General features: G+C 39.1%; 1 protein-coding gene across 1 annotated transcript in view; it reads right to left on the bottom strand.

Moving 5' to 3' along the window:
* Nucleotides 1-10,012: 10,012 nt before the first annotated feature.
* shisal1b (shisa like 1b) overlaps nucleotides 10,013-22,312 on the bottom strand; it is a 75,946-nt gene continuing 63,646 nt past the window's right edge. Inside the window, exon 7 of the mRNA XM_034686226.1 lies at nucleotides 10,013-15,579. Within this exon, the coding sequence (XP_034542117.1) occupies nucleotide 15,579 (1 nt within the window). The 3' untranslated portion in view covers nucleotides 10,013-15,578. The remainder of the gene's footprint in view (nucleotides 15,580-22,312) is intronic.

Genomic DNA, 22,312 nt, shown 5'->3' with positions numbered 1-22,312 from the left:
GCCAATTTATTCGGTTTTACTACGGTGATGGAAAATACTATTTTTTTCTTCCCCTGACATTTGAAAAAATTTGCATGAAAATTTGCTGTGGAGTGAGGTGGAATCACAGCTAGTGTACAGACAGAGGGACAGACTGAAGCTGAGATTTAAAGAGACACTGGCTTCTGTTGTTCATGTGGTTGGTCATTTCAGTGGAGAGTTAAAGTCATATGAAATCAAAGTGAGGTCTTCTCTTTTCCAATTTACAGCCCTTGAACTCTACATCAGGTGTGACTGTTAACTGGGTTTTGGCTTGGGGAAAACGACCTGCACATTACTTTATGTTAAAAAAAAAAAAAATTCTGTGGACCTCGGTCAAAGTGTGAAAAAGCAATAAACTAGCAAAGTGCTCTCTTTATGCATTTTAAAGGAATATTACGCAAGAACTGGTACTTATTGCATCTTGGCGCCCCAGGTTTTGAGGGCAACATGGCGTCTGGATTTACTTTCTCCTGTCCCCTTGCTCAGTCTCTTTGCCTCTGCTGTTATGTTCGCACTGAAAGTACAGAGCCAAGATCAGGAGCACCTTTTGCATACCTCTTGCTGGAGATGGTGCCAACTCAACCAAAATGAAACAGCACAAGAACAAGCTTTAAGGCCCTGAGTCAGAATGAAAGAGGCAAAGCAGCCTCCTGTACCAGTTTAGTCAGTGAACCATCAAAGTGATGTTAAAGCTCCGTGAGAAACTTTCAGTTTGTGTCATTTAAGAGCACACTTGTACCTCTAAGTTCTGCTGATTTTGTCCTATACATGTGAACACAGAGGTTTTTTTTATTTTTAACAAAAATCTTACACTTCTTTCTTGTAACAGTCAATCATAAAGACTGTAAAGGCAGTATGCAGCTCCAATCACTTGTCTGTCTGGCGTCTACCCTTAATGGCAGTTTTAGACGTTAAAAATGACTTCATAGAAATAATCAGTCTTGTCATCTTTGTCTTTTTGCTGTTTCAGGTAATGCAGAAGCAAAATTATTAATATCAGTCAGTTTCATAACCAAAACTAGCTTTAAAGCTGATAAGAGTTCAAATAGAAACCTTATGTGGCTTTCATGCTTCTACAATACAAACCTAAGGTCGTTTTATTCCCACGTTACATCTACCATCCTCTTTACATGTCTCTGTTTCAAAGTCGGTCTGTATACAGTCGGCCTTCTCCCACCTCCTTGCTGCTCCATATTAAACCGCCTTCACCTCCCCAGTCTCCTCACATTAATATGTATGTGAATGTTTGATCAAACATACTGTGTGTTCATATTCATCAAATGTTGTTTTGAAGTCAGGGACTGTCTGTATCGGGCTCGCCTGGATATTTTCCAGTGCTTTCAACTATAGCAACTAAGGGATAAAGCCTCAATGCATGTGCCCTGCCTATAAGGAAGGGACGTTTTATATAAGGGATAATGTATAATGAGCAGGTGGTGATGCAGAATAGGGTGAGCAAGACCGTAACACTGAATGAGTTCTGGTTTAGGTTCTCTTCCTTTCAGTGCTTTGTATATTTTCATCTCCCTCTTTCTTCTTCTATTCTTGCTGGTGACTGGTCAGCTTTAACCAAGAATCTAAAGCTTTGTTCTCTACAAATAAATTGAGCAACATTAAAAATATTCTCTACGCTGTTTTGAATTTTGAATGCTAACAGGAACTAATTTTTATGCCACAGTGTAAACAGGCAGAGGTGAAATGTGCCGGACTCCTTTTCATGGAGTAATTTGATGACATGTCTCTAGCAACACTTTTGCTGTTGAGAATGAATCACTGTTGTAAGTGGTTTTCGCCAATCAGAATCAAGTATTTAACCCTGGGGTAATGAGCAGTGATAATGATACAGAAAAATATGTATAATTGAAGAAAACCTTGTTTTTTCATTGACTATTTGTTTAATGATAATTAAAAAATAATTGTCAGCTTCAACATTTATCTGCTTTTCAGATATTCCAAATGTACTTCAGTGTACTGTAAATAGCATTACTTACTGTTAAACTTATCTTGCATTTCTTGTTCACAGCTGGTGCTATGAATATTGATGTACTAGATCCACACATTAATCACGATAAGGATGTGAGAGTGTTCAGAATATGAAAAACACTCTGGAGAAATATCACAGGATTGTGTTTTCGTGCGCAGTTAAAGCGTTTTTGACATGTATTTGTGATGATGTCTGGTATAAACAACAACGTGAGTGAGCGTCAGGGCAGATCAATGTCTCTTAGCCACTGTATGCATTTCATCTCAAAGGTCACAGCTTAGCCTGTCACCAGTTTTTAATCCATCCGAACAAACAAGGATTAATTTCAGGCGTAACGTTTGGGGGATTAAATCTGATCTGCTCAAACAGCAGCACCTTCCTCTCGTGGTAGAAAACCTCATTAAGACTGTAAGACAATTACTCCTTAAATAAAAATAACTCATATCGCCTATTAAGCAAGGGCAGAGGATATTTTAGAAATGTTTTAATACAGGCTGGTGTGAGTATATTTTATTGCCTGGGGTGAGCACACTTCAGGATTTTCTCATTATACCGGCTGGCTGTTTCAGAGAAAACAAATGCTGTCTCTCTCTTTTCTCTGCAGAGAAACTCACTGCAGTCTGTCCAAAATGTTGACAGGAAACATGAGTAATATCTGCCTCCCTCGTCACACTGAACAGATGCAACTCTCTGTGTCTGAGACAGGGAGCAGAGCTAAGAAAGCAGCACAACTTTTGAGTATTGAGGCTGTGCTATATGGCCAAGAATACCATCACACCCCTTTTTTCTTCATTGATTTAAATTGATTTTTATTACAATAAGTATAAATGATTGTGTCTGATGAGGTCATTCATTATCAGGACTTAATGAATAACCTCTAAGAAGTCCAATAATTCTTGATAATGCACAATTGAGCACGCATTGTCCAACTTTATACCATTGTCTCTCTATACCTAAACAAAATCAGGACCAAATACAAGATCCAAAAAGAGGTTTTTGAATTGATTCAATATTCTCCAAATAGATCAAAAGAAATGTTTAGGCCCCTCATTCTTGCTTGAGATGTCAAATGCACTGTATGAAATGTAAAAAGATGCTTTGATTGCATCCCTTTAGCAAATGTTGCTCAGTTTATATAGTTTATATATAGGCTGATATAATTAATTAATTCAGAGTGGTGAACATTTGTACACCTGAACTTCTTAAGGTGTTGAATTGTCAGGCTTTGGATTATCCAGAAATGGTAAAGCAGAGGGCAAGAAACCTAATTCATTACATGTTACAATAGATTATTCATTAAAATGCCCCCAGTGGTTAAGACTGTCATTAACACTAAGGTTAAATCAAGTTAAAAAAACCAACTTACTTTGTATCTAATGAAAACCAAAAGGAAAACAAAGCATGAGGTCAATCAAAGGTCAAAGGTCACAACACATTTAGCTTTGGGTGAACCAACAGCAACCTTCAGGGTTTAAAAACTAAGCTAATGCAGAAGTGCAAAAAAACTGCAGTTCCTCAAATGTCCACTTGAGGCTGGCCCAAAACGCCAAGGAGACATCATAAGGCCCAATGTTAAAAAGACAATTTTCACAGAAAAAATAAACATGTTTACAGCCTGGTTCAATAAAATTGTTTGGACTGAATGGCTCATTTCTTTATTCATACACAGTGTGAATGTGATTGTTTTTTTGATAACTCATCTGTTTTGAAGACATTAAGAGGAAGAGTCAAGCATAGATCTGTATGACTAGGGGCGTGATGAGTTGAAGGTCCAGCTGTTAGCCAGGAGGCTATGAAAGCCCCCTTCAACTCCATCTCTGTCTCTTTCTAGGCTGACCAAAAGTTAAGTTGAGTCAGAATTTCCAATATGCCGACTGCTTCAAACCTCACCTTCAGAAACCAGTGGGTGACATCATGTTTTGTACAGTCTCTCTGCGGTGAACCAGTATGGCCTTTAGAAACGGTAAACAAACCCAGTCATCGGACTGTTACTTTAGAGCACTACTAGACTGATGGTAATATTTGTAATATTTATTTCAAAGTGTGTCTGTTCATAATGGGTCTTACATCAGCATTAAAGAATAACAAGTATTTAGTGTGTTTTGCTACACTCAAAGATCATTATGGAGATTATGATTATGTTTCAAAAGCACTCAGTGTAGAGCAGGAGGCAGGGGAGGAGGCGCAAACCACAGGAGGGAAATCAGTATTCTGTCATTTCAAGACATACAAGATCCCCTGTGGTTTTCTAAGTGAATTTACAAATAAATTATGTCTGGCTGCCAAAAGAGAGTGGCTTATTTATGATTAAACATCATGTTTTTTTTTCTAAGAAAATAAAAGTAACTGAAATCACCATGTGAAGCCAATTGTTGCATATAAAATTTCTGTGGAAGGTCCTGACTAATGTCTGAAAACTTTCTGAGTCATGCCATTTATGCCATTTTGAAAATGATCTCTGAACACCTTCACTAACAGTTTGTATTGTTAAAAAATGACCACATCGTTGGCATTTGAATTCTGCAAAAAATAATAATAAAAGAAGTTCTCCCAGGAATGGGCTTGTTATTTTGCAGGAGATACATCACACTGCATATCCACACTCAGTGCTGTGACCTAAAAGTATATAACGAAGGGTGATTTTAACTCAGTTCTGTTTACCCTCATTTTTTTTAATGCTACAAACTACTAATCCTCCCAAGGGAAACTTGTCCTCTGTATTTGACCCACCCTGCTTATTTATAGAGAGCCGGAGCTTTAGCAGCTGATACCAAATACAGCCGTCTTTTTTGAGATACAGAGATTCAGAGGAGATCAGACACTCATTCAGGGCAGAACGTGAGTAAAACTTGAGGCCTTCTTACTGCAGAAAGTCTGTCCAAACACTGAAACATCATTATCTTCCAATTAATAAGAACTGCAGTCAAATTAATAATTGTTAGACTGTGACCTGTAGAGCCAGTATGCGTTCTGTATCTGGATAATAGGCTGTTACAGAGGATACGCTTTGAATGAATGACAGAGATAAAGTAATTTGCTCTAATTTAATTTCTTCATCCTTCGGGATAACACAATTAATTTTCTGAAAAACCTTCTGCAGGTTTGTCCTTATCTCAACCCTGGCATGCTGTGTGGGAGTCACAAGGTAATGGCATTTGGAAAAATATTAAAGCTCAACCACCTGCAAGGTGCAGTGTTGGGCTTATGATCAAATTGTACTGTAGGAGAGCCAAGCTGAAAACTGATATAGATCCAAACAAGATACTGATGCAACACCGGACCTGCTGCAGCAATCATCAGCATCATCAGTGTTTAATTAGAGGCATATTAGCCACCTTAACCACACATTTAGGTCAAGCTTTGAAGCCTTTGTTTAATCTTATGGAGATACCCATAGTTTCATATGAAATAAACATGGAAAATATATGAAACTAATAATTACAGACATGCACTACAGCCCTGAAACTGCAAAATAATCCAATAGGAGAAGCTACCTTTTCAACACCCAACTCATTATTGTAGAAAGTTATTTCTTCTTACCTTGTTTCACAATATAAGAGTAAAAGTTAAGGTTATATTCTAACCATTAATTTTAGAAAGTATTCTAAAAAGTTTTTAGCCACAGATAAAACTAATTAAGTGATGGGCTGTTGGTCTCAATAGGCTGAGAGAAGTAGTTCTATTTTCTCTTGCTTTTGTCTTTTATTGCTAGTATTTATTAAGTTTGACCTAAAAAAGGTGCTGCTGTATGAATGCACTTAACATAGCTTGCTCTGCCCTCTTTGTCTTGATAAATGGAATACTGGAAATAATATAAAAACTGAACAATTTAAATAATAGCAATATGAAATCAAATTAGCTCAGATTAATTAGAAAGAATGTGAGACTGAGCATTATGAGTTGAAAACATAGATGAGTGTAATTATTTATCTTTATATTTTCACTTTTTAGCATAATTAATATGGTTGTTTATTTCATAATGAGTTATTTCAATTTAATAAAGAACACTCAGGACCTCCATTAGCTCTGCTCCTCTATTGAAGCCAAAGAAAGCAGCATTTAACATTTAAGTACTTTCTAAAGAAGAAAAATTAAGTTTGATAAACTTCAGATAAGTAATAGTTACCTATAACAACAGTGAAGGTGATCCTCAGGCTCTCATATCAAACGCACCCTTTTGAAAATGGCGTCACCTCATTTTCTTTAACATTAAAGCCACGCCCTCTTTAGCGTTGCTCATTTAGCTAACAGGAGTTGTACTTGGACATTCAATTAGCTAACTTTAAACTTCATACACAAGCTGACCGACCAACAGTCTTATCATGTCACTTCAGGATGGCCTTACAGTTTAAACAAACGGGTTTGGGCGCTCAACTTATGAAGGACACCTGAATTTGGCCGTTGGTATCTTTACATTACTAGTGTGAATTTCAATGGGACGTCGCCGCCGCCATATATGCTAGCTCTTGAGTCTCTACGTTTGTAAACGTGAATATACCTGCTGTTTCTGTTCAGGTTAATGAGGCTGATTGTGCCTCATGTGAGACAGTTAAATAAGCTGAAATTGGGTAAACAAGAGACTTAATTCAACCAACATAACTTCAGCTTGTCAAATTATAACTAATAAAATAAAACTAGTAAAAAAGAAGAAATACTCACACATAAATGCTACAGAATTAATTAGGCTGCATACAGTTTGTAAATTAAACAGTAATAAATAAGAATTGAAAAACAAGTTATCTTTGGGTATATAATCGCTTGTTATTTTTCACATTTTTGAATTACCTTGTCACTGCTTAGTACTTAAGAAATTAAAATTAGAATACAATTTAAAGTTTGTTTATCAAAGTTTTGTCTCACACAGAGATGCAATTTGTAGTGAAAAACAGTGCAACAAACTAATGATGTGCTGAGAGACTTGTGGGAAGAATTTTTTTTTTCTGTGTTGGACCATAACACCACTCTAATACCACATAACAGCCAAAGGTCACTCCTGCACTTCTTGTTTTACTCTTTTACTCAGTTCAGTGTGGCCTACAACAGCTGCATTACTCGAGCACTCTCAATGGCCAGTTTAATGGACATCTTGGAAAAACATGAAGTTACTATCTGATTCAGACAGATCTTAATGTGGAGTCAGAGCCACAGAAGATCCGGCCTGAGTAGACAGGGGCATCTGAGAGATGAGGCTTAATGGACTTTTAATAGATAAATGTTGGCAGGATGTATCTCTGGCTCCTCAATAACAGCAGGATGTGGAAATCCAGACAATGGTTTTTAAATGGTGATGGATGGCGTCGGTTGGATTCATATGCACAGATGTGAAGGGCTAGTTTCGGGCATACTGGGAGAAAGAGGTCAGAGATAGAGAGAATACAGGAGAGTAGTGATAGGAGTCAGAGCTTATTAGGAAAGAAGAGAGGGACCTCAACAACTTAGTAACAAACTTCCTGATATCCGGGGGCATTTGACGGCGAGCAGAGGCAGGTGTTTGATTTGAAGCGAGGTGTTGAGGTCTGACAGGGTGCGTCACTGTCAGTCTTTTGGCCTAGCTTTTCTCTCTTCTTCGCTCTAATGATGTTTCCATATTGGCGAGCTTTAGATGTGGCTCTGTCAGCTCGAGAGGGTCACTGCTTTGAGGCCGGATGAATCATCTCATGGTGTATTGATTGACTTTTGAAAAAGAGCAAACACAGTTTATTCACAGGCTTATTGAGCTGCTCAATTTGACAAAAAGGACTGGAAAGGTTATCCGAGGTGAGAAAAACAAATACTTTAATCAATTCCATAAAGCCTTTTCCTGTAACCTTTTAGCACAAGATGAAAAGAATATGTTTTTTAAGTCCTGTGTGCATGAGGGGCCTGTGTTGAACGCTACAATCTCCTAAAGAAAGTGAAGACATGAGTGTCTCTTTAGTGCCTTTTATTGTGCTACAAGAATGATTCTTCAAGCCTTTAATAAAGCAGAAGCATTCATTTTCTACTCAACTTCAAAATCCTCTTCTCTGCACCCTTAAAAATGTTGTTTCAAGACACCAACAATACTGCATCAATTTAAACTCTGTTTTTATAGAGGCTTTAATCAAAAGTTTGAATACAGATATCAGACTATGATCACTACTTAGTTTGCACCTGCAGCCTCTACACCGGTCTTTTAGCTTGCTGTCATGCCTGTTGCTATTATGTGCATTCAGATGAAACAATTGATCACAGTTTTCAACCAGCTGACGGTACAAATGATAGTTATCAAGCTAGCCACAATAAAGTAAGCCTGTTATTTCAGTCAGCAAAAGTGGCACTTAACAGCTACAGCTACACATCATAGCCGCTGACCTGTTTGTTTAAAAAAGCAAACAAACAAACAAACAAACAGTATTGTAGAGGTAGATCTCCCCCTTTTATTATTGTAAACAGCTGATGTAAATGGCTGCAATTGACGACTACTTTGTTAGCCAACTAGTCATTGATTATTGAAACCATTAATTGACCAATTGGATAATTAATTGCGCCTTTACTTAATGACTCTTCTTTATCTTTACAAAAGTTAACTTTACTCTTTGAATTCAATATTTGTTCTCATGTTAATTCAAACAATAATTTGTCTTGACTTTGAACATTACTATAGTAACATAGTTTGTGCTGGGAGAGGGGGAAGAAAGGGATGAGATGGAGAGAAGGTGATGTGTTCCAGAGAAGACTGTAAATGAATATGAGACAATAATCAGTCAGACTGTCAATTTAATGTCTAAAAATAATGAAAAGAGTTTACATGTACTGCTTGCATGACGAGGAAAATATGCTTTACAATTTTTACAGGCAGTGCTTTTTTTTTTAGCATTCAGGGTGAAATGCTCCTGGAGTTGAGAATTTTTAGGAGACAGTGGTGTTGCAAGTTTATTACGGATGTTCTGAAGCAATTGATATCCTAGTCGTTTAAATGTGAATTTAGATTCCGACAAGCCGAGTAGTCTCAAGGTCAGAAAAAAACCTCAGAAACTAGTCAAAAATGAGCACAATTTCAATTCAAAGCAGCTAAACACGGGATCACAGAGTTTGGAAGTCAACAATGTCAAACTAGGTAGCAGAGTGTGGCCAACTTTAGCAGTGCTAACACCACCAGCCTCTGGTCTTCACTGCATGATAACATCCACATGTCTGTGCTTGTTTTGCTCATGAATTTTGAGTCTATCTTGCTTGTTTTTATATTTGTGCCTGTGAAGCACTTTGTAACTGAGTGTTTTAAAACTCTTACCTACTTACTTACATTCCGTATGGCCCTAGTCGAGTTAACCAGACACAGTTTTTAAACTTTATCTCTTCTATAGATCCAAATACTGCCAAACCGTGTCGTGCTACGAGATACCATCTGTCCATTGTGCTTGTTTACATCCAGGTAGTAGAACATTAAAGCAGTGGCTGTTAACTGGGGCTCCTAGAGCTAAAGATGCTAGACTCCTAGCTCACTCCTCAGCAACTGAGCTCCAGGAAACAGTATTATATCCACTCACAGTGTGAGACAATTACGCGATGATGTAACTTACTGATTAGTGGCAATTCATTTCACAAGCAACTCATTTTTGACAAAAATGTCAACTAATTGTTGCACCACCACTACATATAGGTGACATCAGAGAGAAACAAACACAGGACTTATCTGTGTCATGGACATGAATGTAGATATCCATCTCACTGCACTCTAAGCATCAGAAATATTAGAAACGTGGGGCTGAGAAAGACAGAAGAACAAAAGAGCTGAATTAGAAAAATTAAGTAAAAAGAGATCTAAAAAAGTTGATGAACAAAGTTGTCATTTATTTTATTACATTTGAATATATTGCACTTTTTACACTTTTAATTAAATAACCAGCAGCATTATTTATTAATATATAATTTAAGCTTCTCTGCTAACCTGTGTCCGTGTGAGGCCTCTGCAGTGGGTTGGCTTTTAAGGCGAAAATGAAACAAAACATCATTTTTCTTTGAAAGAGCACTTGACACACAAAGGGCTTTAAACACACTGGAAAAGATAAAACTTTATTTCTCCCTGTTGTGACGATACAAAGTCAACAAGTGCAATAACAATCCAACTGAAACGGTACTGGACTTTCTATCTAGTATAAATACATAGACAGAACGTGGTGCACATCATCACCACCACCACCACCACCACCACACACAAAAAGTGAGGTATCGACCACTACAAAGCTTCTGTGTACAGGTGGGTATTCGACTGTAAGGCAACTGTTACCATGACGACCTGGAGAGACTGAAACAGATGTGCGCTCCCTTCTCCTTGTTGTTGATTTTTTTTAGTTTGTTTTTGTGTGGTTTTTTTTATTAAGGAAGAAGGCTGAGCTGATACGATTCACAGTACCACATCACATCAGTCCAGAGTCAAGACCGTTTGTTTTCCAACTAAAACAGAAAACAGCACAAAACCATTGAAGCTGGAACATTTTCAAGAAATGAGGGGGAAGATTCCTCGCTTGTGTCGTGAGGGAATCCATCTGTGACCCTGCTACTGCACGTCAGAGGCAAAATGAAGTTGTCTTTATTTCCCTGGATGTCACTATATTGTTACTGGTGATAATAAATACAGACCTGCTTTGACTTATTACAGGCCTGAACACACAGGATGGAGCTCTGTAAGCCACATTTTAACCTTTATAATCTCCTCTGTGCTGCTTAAGGCTGGGTACTGTTAAAGAACATGGTTACACAAACAATACCTTTACCAGAAAAAACAATACCAGTAGAGTTCTTAATGTGGTGCCAATAGTTCCTTCTGTCATGTGAATGAAAACATTGAACTCTTTCAATCCGAAACATTTGAACACAAATACATTTTAACTGCCATCTCTGTCAAAAACACCAAACCAAAAACTGTATGAGCTGTATTAGATAAATGAAAAACACTTGTTGTAATTGACTACAAGAACAACCCTACAAATAACATGGGTATGGTTGGGCAACATAAAGGACCATGTGACCATCTGGCGCCATTATTCCCTCCATAGGAGCTGTTTGTTAGCTCCTCTGAGCTGGTTATAATGTTACACTTCTGCATGGAAACAAGCAAATCTGGTAAATTCTTGTCATTTCACCACCTCCATGTTTTATCGGCAACTGAAAGACAGTGGGTAGAGAAAACCGGGAAGACATTTTAATGTCAAAAAGCAACATAATCGCTGACTCAGAAGGTACTTTAGGAGCCAATTCCTTAGTTTGTATTTATGCTTATGTAAAATTATATTTTTGAAATGTCTATTTATGTGTGTGTTGACTAATGACTGTGATCCCTGCAGGTCAGAGAGTGCTGCAGCCTAAAGGTGTGGCTGACTGAAGCATACAGTCTTTTGACTTAACGGACCTTACTGACAGTCTTGTTTTTCGTATGTTCGTCTTTTGGGCTTTTACTAAAGTCAAACATTAATACAGTTTGTTTATAGTTTACTTTTCTTTGATCATGTGACCAAACAACTTCCAATCTTTATTTCCGAACCGCATCCTTTGGGCACTCCATCTTTTTTTCTCAAGTAACACAAGCATCTACAGTATCAGTCGGCCCAGGAGTGCTTCACACAAAAGGATACTGTGGAAACTGCAGGTACTGACAGCCAAGTCACAAAGACAAATACTAGCATTCAACCCATTTCTAGCTAATATAATGTCACTCTTTCAGAAAGTGATGTTAGCTAGTAGGTGCTAATGTTAGCTAATGTTTAAAAGCAGCTAAATATGTAGTTTTTTTACATGAAATGTGGCCAATTTCCCTCTGGATTTTCACCATGTGTATTTTTTCAGTTGCCGATGAACGTGGAAGTCGTAGAATGAAAATAAATCACCCTCACGTTTGTACAATTTGCAAATATGTAAGACAGCTGTAGGACATTGTGACTTAGATAAACGCAGCTGCTGTGTGAACATGGTTAATTTTGTCAGAGCTGAAGGAGAAGGATGATTGAAGGAGACATCCCTCCATTTACTCTTCAAACTTCAAACATTTATATTTTTAAAGGACTTTTAAAGCCTTCATTGTAGAATAATTCAAGTGTTTTAGTCTCATGTGAAATCATTCCCTCATGACTGGAACTTTGGCCGCCTCCTTCAACCCTCCATCCGGGTACAAAGGGATCCTTTAACCAGAGCAGTTTTCATACAACTAGCTACAGGTTTGACTGAATTCATACCTTCAACACACACAGTAGTAAGACATCATGCTGCTTCACCTGTCCAAAATCTTCTCCATGTTTTCTACTTTTTGTTCTCACTCTAGGAATAAGGAGACAGCTTACGAGAAGAAGTCCAGAGAGTGTAATTCAGAACCGTTGCTGATCTCTGGGCCAATTATTTCACTTGGACACATCCTTTCCCTCTGCCCCTGAAAGCTTGGGCCTGCTGGGACGCACACGCAATTAAACTTTAGCCACTGAAACGGGAATTAACTCGCTCTAACGACTCAGCAAATATGAATATTATTGCAGACAACTAAGGATGAAGCCTGCAGTACTTGACCAGAGTTAAGAGGGTTCACTTCAACTTCATGAAACAAGCAGGGTAAACATAATGGGCAGTCTCACGGCTCGGCTTGTTTCCCTCTGATTTGAGTAGATATTCAGCACACGTACGGGCTCAGCAGCTGCCAGATCACCAGTCAGAGATGCAGAGATTGGGATAGACACCCCTCTCCTCATGTACCTGCCGTCTGTCCACCTGGTCCTCGCACACTGTCACTCATGCACAGTCTGGCACCAACAGCTGCTTTGTTTGAAGGGAATGTATCTCAGGAGTTAATCAAGGTTTGGACATGAAAAGGTTTTCCTTGAGATTGAAAAGTAGAGCCGCAGCAGTGGGCTGATTTATCTTTTAGTCCATGCCGGCAAGTGTTCTGTTAATCATTATATCTTTTAGGTCATTTTTTCACATAAAAATGCCAAAACTTTTTATTGACTTCTTCTGGGGGAATATTTTATGGACAAGCTTCAGATTGTTTTGGTTAAGAAGTATTTCAAAGACATCAAAGTTGTGAAAAGAGCACGCTACTTTCCATCACTTCTTAAACAAAACACTTTGTTGATTAATTGATTAAATAAAGGGAATCAGGTCTTGATTCATTATTTAAATAACTTTTAAGGATTCATGCCTTCCAACTGTGAGAATTTTAAAGAGGGGGTATTGTGCTCATTTTCAGGCTTTATATTATCCCTCTGATACTTCTGGAGTATATAAAAACTTCCATTTATCTTTATCTCTGGAAGCCTCTTCTATGGTGCCATTCGTTAAAGTCATTGTCAATGAGTTAACCATCATTTCTCTATTTTCAAAGGACAGATTATGGAATATGTCTGGATGTTTTGGACCTTGAATCTGACCTGAAAAGTTTGGAAAGGAACAAGCAAATCCTCATCAAGGAAGAACAGAGCAGGACTTTCTGTTTGGTAAGTGTTACCTTTATCATGCTCTTTTTAAGGAGATTCACCAACAGGTGATGTCATGTTGAATGTGACTTGCGTCCCTCTATTGTAATTCTCATGTGATTTTTCGAACAAGACATTCAGAGCTGTCAGTAGTCTCATCCTGGGATTACACCGACAAAAGTGTATCTGACAAATTTGAAATTGTGTCCACATTTAGTATGGACATCCAACATCTTCAATTGAGATCTGTTTATAAAACATTGAAAAGCATAACACCACCCCTTCAAGCTTCTATTCCGATTTGGGCATGAACAACTTCTTTGAATAAATGTATTGATTGAGTCTCTTTTTGAAGCAAAATGTTATGTTATGCTTGAATTCCAGTATAATAAATTTAGATTTTGTAGCTCTTGGGAAAATGAAAATGTACTTTTAAGACATCCGCATATTGTGAAAAGGGTAGTTTTTCCATTATTTCATTCTTAATAAACCAAACAATTCATGATAAATAGTTGATCATCCTTTGAGTGATTTTTAAGGCTCCACAGTCACCACATGAGGGTGTTTGACTTTCTCATCATACATGATAATAAATTAAAATCAGCAGGTTTTGGGCTGTTGGTCGATATTGGGCTGTTGGATATTATAACAGACATTTTTATCGATTTTATGAAACAACAACAATTAACTGAGGACATAATTCCTTGGTAGGTGGATCAATAATGAAAGTAACAATAAGCTGCAGTTCTAAAGTGAAACTTTTCATTATAAAGTGGGAACTGTTTTCATGTTTCTCCTGACAGAGCTGACACAGAAGTGGTTTGAGATTTTCTTAGATACTAATAGTTAATCCAGAAACAGTTATAAGTTGTATTGACTTAATCTTCATGTTAAATGTAAACTGAGCTGAGCCCTCTGTGAGACACCTCTATGAATACCCATTGCTCATTTGGCTGCTCCCCTGACTTTAACACACACTCATCCTTCCTGTTTAAGCTACTGTACATTATTGCTGACAGTGGAGGGGCATTACGTTTTTTTTTTCATTTCTATTATGGCTAATCGCTTACAATTGTTTATCAGCTGTGTGGGATGTAGAGTGCTCCTTGTAAAAGAACCAAATGGAGATTCATTTGCATCATATTGCTAATGGAGCTGTTTCTCAGGCATCTCCGGTAATGAGGAAGGGCAAACAAGTCATTGGATGAGGTTTCCCCGGCAACTGTCTCACACTAAACTTTATAAGTGATGGTCTTTAATAAGCTCACAGGCTCAGAGCCAGGGGTTAAGGTTAACTTAGCATAAAGTGTCCCTGATCCTCATGAATGTTAGGGGTGAATAAGTTGAGCGTCAGGATCCAAAGTTTCCCCACCATCACTAACCAAAGAGAAAAACTTCAGTGGTGTAAAAGATCCACAGCAGTCCAACTGTATGGCCTTGTGTCCTCGTCAAACACGTTCAAATATAGAGAAATTACTTGCTTTGCAGAAAGGAGAACTAAAACATTTCCTATAAGATAGTGTTTTTCATCATGGCTGCAGAGACATTTTGTGTTCGGCTTCAGAAAGTAACAAAAACATCCTACTCTACGTGAGATGCTCAGCATCAACCTAAGCTGTTACATGTTCCGAATGTTAACCACTCACATACTTCTCTGACTAGTTCACATAAATAAATCACCAAATAGATAACCCACATCTGTGTCTAACTGCTACTGAACACAAACTGACACAGCAGTGTAATAAACATGTTCTATCTAGAAAGATGAGCTTTGTTTTTTAAAAACAGGCGGGCCTCCTTGCTTGCCAGTACAGTTTATCCAGTTCAGCCTGGATTTGTTTGGGATACTCCAAGCCTTGGCAGCCATTTTTTAGGGATCACTGAACACCTGCGAGCAGCTGAATGTGTCCGTCGCTTCTCGGCTGTGGCAGCAGACGCAGAACAGTCCTCTTGTGTTTCCATATCTGTCCGTCCACTGGTGTTTTTGTGCTCTTTAGAAAGGGTCAGTAGTCACTTCTAACTACTACAATATGGCTAGCCCACCACTGGAGTTAGTGTCTGTGGTCCAGAGAGGGGCTTCTGTGGGGCATCTCCCCCTGAACCACGTAAGGAAACAAGGTGTTGCTACTCTTCAGTTTGTCCACCTGCGGCATCTTTCTGCACAGAGAGAGACAGAAACATGAGATTAGTGTTTGTTTTTGAAAAACATTATTATTTCTTTTATCACAAGTCCTACTTTCTTTGCTGTTACTTCGAAGCTTTCAACCAAATCCATTGGCTAGCTCTCAGAGGATGGATTTGAACAGTTGTCATGGAGATGGCTAAGCTCAGAGTTTTTAAAGGACGATGACCGTGGACCTCTATTCAGAGAAAATTGAAGCACTGTTTGATAAAAGTAGACATACACACTGAAATATCAACACTTTATGACCCTTTTCTGTCTCATACTAACAGTTTGATGTAATGTCTTGTAAAATATTACCTCTGTTCTCATTAATACAGGCCAATGTTAATACAGTGACGGATGACACTGGCTGTTTCTGAGTTAGATGTCCTCTGCAGACTAAAATAATGATATCCTAAAGAACGAATATTAAAATATCTACTTTTCTCCTCTTCAAAAACGACAAACCATTCTGTATTAATTTGAGTTTAACATATCATAACATATGATAATATTATTCTAATATTTCAATCAAATGTAAAAAAGCAGCACATCTTATATACTGGTTTGGATATCTAAGATCTTTCCTCACTCTTTGATAATGACATACAGTGTGATCACAGCTGAGAAGACCTGATCCTTTTGTTTGAAAGACATCTTGGCACAGAGACCTAAACAAGACCTGACCTGACTGGACCAGACTGGTATATGGAGCTAGTCCAAGGTTGAGTCTGGGTTCCTCAAATCAAAGCAGACCCTTGGAAATAACTTGTATTTTGAAAAACCAGACCAAAGCGCGTCATGGCACTTAGTGGGAGTCAAAAGTTTATCAGTCTTTGACAAAGAACCAGATGACATTTTTAAAAGTTTTTAATTTTCTAACTTGACATGATTTGGTAGAAACTTAGTAGTAAATGTAGGACAAACATTTAAGGATCACAAACACGCAGTCTTGGATCTCTTGAAGAATACAAAAGGGGAAAATTGAGTAAAAACAAAGACATGGCAAAGAGAGATTCAGGGTGTAGTATTGCTTCTACATCATTAAGTTCCTCTACGTTTAAAAAGACTCCTGGATCCATTGAACATGGACGTGGCATAGCTGCATGATTGAAATAGTCTCTGATCACAATGTGTTTGCCTTGTGCTTCACAATACTCATTGATTTTTATAGAAAAACATATTGGCTTAAAAATCAGCTTGAGGCCTTCAAACACAAAGACTTGTAAAACAGAGCAGCTTTGCTTTTCAAAAAGCAATCAGATTTACAGGAATATTTTACACGTCTGTAATTCTTGTAAAGCCTCAAAGCCTGCCACGACTCTCTGAATCACATCACTTACTCCCAATTCTGCCACCCAAAATGATTTAACTACATTGTTAAAGGGGAAAACAAAGTTTCCACCTCTTCCTAACCTTTTTGATCTAGCATTGAGAGGACCATATGTTATCAGCTGGGTGATGTGTCACTGCTGCTCGTGCTCATTAATACAGGATGCTTTTAGGACTTGATGTCATCCTAATGCTCTCTTAAACCATAAAGAACACAGTTCATAAATAATGATAGATCTCATAAAAGATGAGACATAAATCTCAAAAATAAGATTTTAGTTTCCTGGCTTGCTCCTGGCAATGCCAACCTTTGTTCTACCTGCAGAGAGCTAAACCTGTTCTCCTGCTCTTTATCTTTAGCCTGCAGCAGAACTCTGTGCCTGGCTGCTTTTGTAGCATGTATGATGTTAATTAACTCGCACCACATGGAGCGTGTTGCTTTAATTGGACAAGGTCTTGGCATAGCGCTCTGTGGACAGGCAGGCCAGGAATCAGTTTTTCCAAAATGTATAATTCTATTATAGCCACAGAAAGCCAACCGGTGAGTTCAAAGATGGATGTGAATATGCAGGAGACAGAGCGAGGCTTTGATCACACACTTGACAGGAGGAAAAAAAAAACGACGGGGGGAAAGAGTTGTGAAATGCTTGTTTAAGCTTCATGAGTGATCATTTCAGGTGTTGGTGCTGGTGTTAGGGAACCAAAGCAATGTTACAGGCAGACTTGAGCGTGTGACAGTGACTAAGTTTACCAGACGAGGTGATAATGCTGAGTCACTGAGGTCTGACAGTAAGAGTGTTACGATGCCTGATGAGTCAGGTATACGCTGAATGTGGCGACAGATGCCACAGCACATGGACATCTCTATCCATGGTTTAGCTCATCGGATGAAATAATCTACCGACCTTGAGTGAGTAGGTGGTTACTGGCACGAGATGATGCTGTAACGTGATTCCAAATGATTCATGAATCATCAAGGGACTCTGTGACATGTTCTTGTTGATTAGCTGTGGCTTCATTTTGATGTTGCCCAACATTTCTCCCACTTTTATCAGCGGCACCTCTGACTGATGCTCGGCACACATTAAACTGAAGATGAGTCATCCATCCATTCATCCATCAAATATATACTCACTTATCCTTGAGAATTGCGGGGGGGGGGGGGGGGCGTTTCGGCCCATCCCAGCTGACAACTGGCAGGTCGTATTTTTAATTTTACCGCCGACCATGAGTAAAGCAGCAGCTTATGTTTTATCTTGATTGCACAGCTGTTTTTGCACTGCAAGTCTTCGTCGGCCCTGACTTACAACAAATGTATTTAGAATATGCAGAGAAGCGAGACTGAAATGTCAGCAACAGATCAGATGTACCTTGTGGTTTCATCAGTAGAAAGTGTCAAACACACTTCAGGAAGGAGATAAGAGATTCTTTTTTTAAATTTGACTTCTGGTGTTAAGATGCCGCCATGATGCTGCTGGTGCTTTCCAGTAACACCAATGAGTTGGAGAGGACTACTGGGAAAATAGGGTTGGCAAAAACTGGGAATGTGGCCAGATTTTTAGTGCCCTAATGATCACCAGAGGACAACCAATCAGGACTTTAATGCTACTTAAGACTTTATGAGGATAGCAGGAGCTTCCAGGAACAATAGAGTTTACTGTCATTGAAGTGTTGTATAAGAGGCCTTCTTAGATTTGTTACTCCAATGTTTATCTCTTCTTTATTCACCTGAGCTTTTCTAAGACTGAAAATGAGTACAACAAAACTAGGTGGCCTGGCTGTTTTTTATTAACAATTTCATCATTATCTTTTGCCATAAGTTAGACATATCTATTTTAATTCAAACTATGTAATGCTCTCTGAGTCTTGACATTGGTGTTCAGGTTATTTCAGCTGATTTAGCAGAGTCACACTTGTGTCCTGGACAGCTGTCCTATGGTAAAGCTGGCACCTGCTCTCTGAAATGTAATCCTACACTGTACCTATGCCATGTGCTATGACAGATACAAACTGGCATCGGGGAGTGCAACTGGCTGGGTTGTTGCTGACACAGGTGCCACATTACCAACAACAGGATAGGCTGACTGCCAGTGAGTTCCAATATAAGATATGTGACAGCTGAAGAGTGTCTTGGACAGCCCTGCAAGTCAAACATGTAAGCTGTGGCCGTTTGGTTCACCAAGGAAGATAGAGGTTACAGCTTTGGTTTAAATAGGTGTGCAGGTTGCAGAGTTATGTTACTTCTCTGATGTAGTGGTGCATGTGTGAGGAAAGTTATGAATGTTATGGGGCTGGGACTATTGATGATGGCATCGTCCAGAAATCATTTCTGTGCATGCAAGGAAGTGATTTGTAACTTTGACTGAACGTGGGGATTGCTCTGCTGCATTGGTAACCATTTCTGCTGGATTCCTGAGTTGCTGTGCGACTGGGTTGTTTTTAGATGCTGCCTCACCAGTTGTGGGACTTGACCCCATCTTTGTTTGTTTACATTTGGGCAACAGATGTTCGACTAAGTGGACCCAGTTTTCTGAGCCATTTACCCTGCATCCTCTCTGGGGATTAAGATCTGTACCCCTGCAAATAAACCATGGGTCGTCTGATGACGCACTGTGTGGGCAACATCGTCTGTGCTTTATGTACTGTTTCCTCCATTGAGGTTCTTCACACATTAAACATAAAGTGTAAGTGTTAACTGTGTGAAAAACGCTTCACTGTGTGAAACAGCTATTCTAAACTTGCCCCAGAAACTGTTCTTAGCTTTCAGCACCCGTCACTTTTTTGTACAAACTGAGCGATTACCTGAGACTATTCTTAGCTTTATGCTAATTTTGTCCTGTTTATTAAAATCAAGTTATTCTTTTTTTATAGCAAACGATGTTGCACAATGTAATTCACATCCATCCTGAGGCAGTTTCCATCATTAGCATGAATAACCATGAGCTTAGCCAGTTTCATTTCCCAGGCTTAATTTGTCAGCGGGCATTTACGGCGGCTCCAAGCACCTTTTCATAGTCATCTTCAAGCGTAAAGCTTGAGAGCTGCACGTACAGGTCAACCCCACATGGCACAGGATTGATGAGTCCTATCATTCTGAACTGGCTTCATGTCTAATGAGCAGGCTCCATGGATATGTCCACTGTTAGTTAACCTTGTTTCCACCAGCAGAGCAGCCTCCGGATCCCTCTGCAGCATTCTCACTCCTTGCATGTTCGGCTCACACAGTCCACACAGCTTCTGCGAGCCATTTGTCAAACCTCTGCCCACATTAAATTATCATGACCCAGGAGAGATATCTTCCTCTAGGAAGAGACTCTGAGCTGCAGTCAGACAGATAGGGCGCACAGTGTCTGCAGTGGAGAGCTGAATGAAAAATTGACCGCGCAAAATCTAGGTTTGTTCAGGCTCTGCTTTGTGATTGTGTAGCTGTATCATAAAAGTATGAACAATGTCTGCCAAACGAAGAAAAGTTCCCTGCGGCTGCTTGGTGTTAAAGTTCACTCCTGGCATCGTAAATCATCCTGTATGTTTAAGCAACAGTCACATGCAGCCGTGTACACTCTGAGACTCCAGTGACTGCTATCTAAGGCCATAAAAAGATAAACAGAAAAGACAGCAGATGGTGTTTTGCCACAGAAACTCCATGAGAGGTTTCTCTTGTGACTCAGAGCCGACTCATTCAGGTTAAACATGAGTTAGGGACCACTGGTGGGCAGTGAAGCTTTCACATTATCCTGTTCTTTTCTATCCATTAATAAGACAACCCCCTAATGAACTGGTTGGACTCAAAATCAAGAAAATCTCTGTTTGTTTTAAAGTGCTGCTATTTTGAGATGACAGACCGATACAGATCAGATGCTTGACAGAAATCAATAAGAGGGCAGGAGGGCAGAATTCTTCAAATGGTTAAGTCTGTATTTCTTCGTTCATATTATGAAATGAGTGAGATCTGGATTGTTAATGGAGCGGAGTAAGCGTTATCTCTGGTTGGCAGTAATCTTGTGTTTGTTGTACACACTACTCTCATAATGAGGAATCCAAGTTGACAAGGAGCTTGATGTTTGAGCCTCCTCCCCGGTAGTTTGGGAATACTTTGTAGGAAATGCTCTGATTCCTGTCCTGTTAGTCACAAAGTATCCCGGAATTGTGCTCTCTACATGACAAAACACAAGAGTACAAAGAAAAACCGGCTCAGAGAGAACAGTAAAAGCTCATCTCAGTGAGGTGCCTTGAATTTCTTTAAGCATCAGTTACATTCTCTGCATTTCCAAACAACAACAACCATAACAAGAGTCTCTGCTGTGTTATTATCCTCATCAGAGTAGAACAAATCATATCTAACAGGCAGCACAGGGTTATGCAACACATCCTACAGTATGGCTGTCAGTTTCAGAGCTGCCATGATTAGTCACTTAATAGAGTGGTTTGAAAACATATTTCCATAACTCCATGAGTCATTATTCAATCACTAATGCCAAGAAATTAGAAAGATATATTCTGGTTCCGGCTTCTTACATGTGAGGATTTTCTGCTTTCTTTTGATGTCTATGAGAGGTGATGAAGAGGTTTTCGGCTGACAAAATAAACATAAGCATGCACAATATTGATCAGCAGATAAAAGATTAAAAAGTGAATTATTAGAATCAGCAGATTTGACAATTTCTGCAGATATACATGGGCCATAAGGTTATGCATTAATTATGTGCATGTAATGACATGGAGCTTCAACATGTGAGCTGCATATTGCAATTACTGTAAATATATATATTTTTAATGAATTCATTTAGAAATAAAACCTTGTCGGGCGCTGGTGGCCTAGCGGTCTAATCGCCCCACGTATGGAGGCTATAGTCCTCGTTGCAGAGGTCGCCGGTTCGATTCCCGGCCATGACCATGTCCTGCATGTCTTCCCCCTTCTCTGCTCCCCATGTTTCCTGTCTCTTAAGCTGTCCTTTCATACAGCCCCCCCAAAAGAAATAAAATAAAATAAAACCTTGTAAATCAAAATGTTTCTGCCTTTCTTTAGATGACTCCTAAGGTTAGGGTTAGAGTTAGTTTATCGTTAATTAACAAAAGCATCAGTAGCCGCGGTTAATTCACAAAAGCACAGGAACCATATGTGCATGTAGGTGGCTGCTTTTCTGCAGACTAGCTAAATTAAGTATGAAGCTACATTTAAAGCTGGGGTTGGTAGTCTCGGAAAACTAGCATGAATTTGAATGTAGCATTTCCTCATGACTCCGTCTAACCCCTCCCCTCCTCCCTCGGAGCTCCTCCAAAACGACGCCCCCCCCCCCCCCCCCCCGCTCACATGCACGAGCGACGCTGACTTGCGACCATATGATCGTGACTGATTCAAAACCGGTCCTCACCAAAACATTATCATAGTGAAAG

The sequence above is a fragment of the Notolabrus celidotus genome, chromosome 6 (assembly GCF_009762535.1).
Source record: "Notolabrus celidotus isolate fNotCel1 chromosome 6, fNotCel1.pri, whole genome shotgun sequence".
Classification (NCBI taxonomy): Eukaryota; Metazoa; Chordata; class Actinopteri; order Labriformes; family Labridae; genus Notolabrus; species Notolabrus celidotus.
The sequence above is the reverse complement of the archived record's forward strand: the minus strand, read 5'-3'. Positions and strand labels throughout refer to the sequence as shown.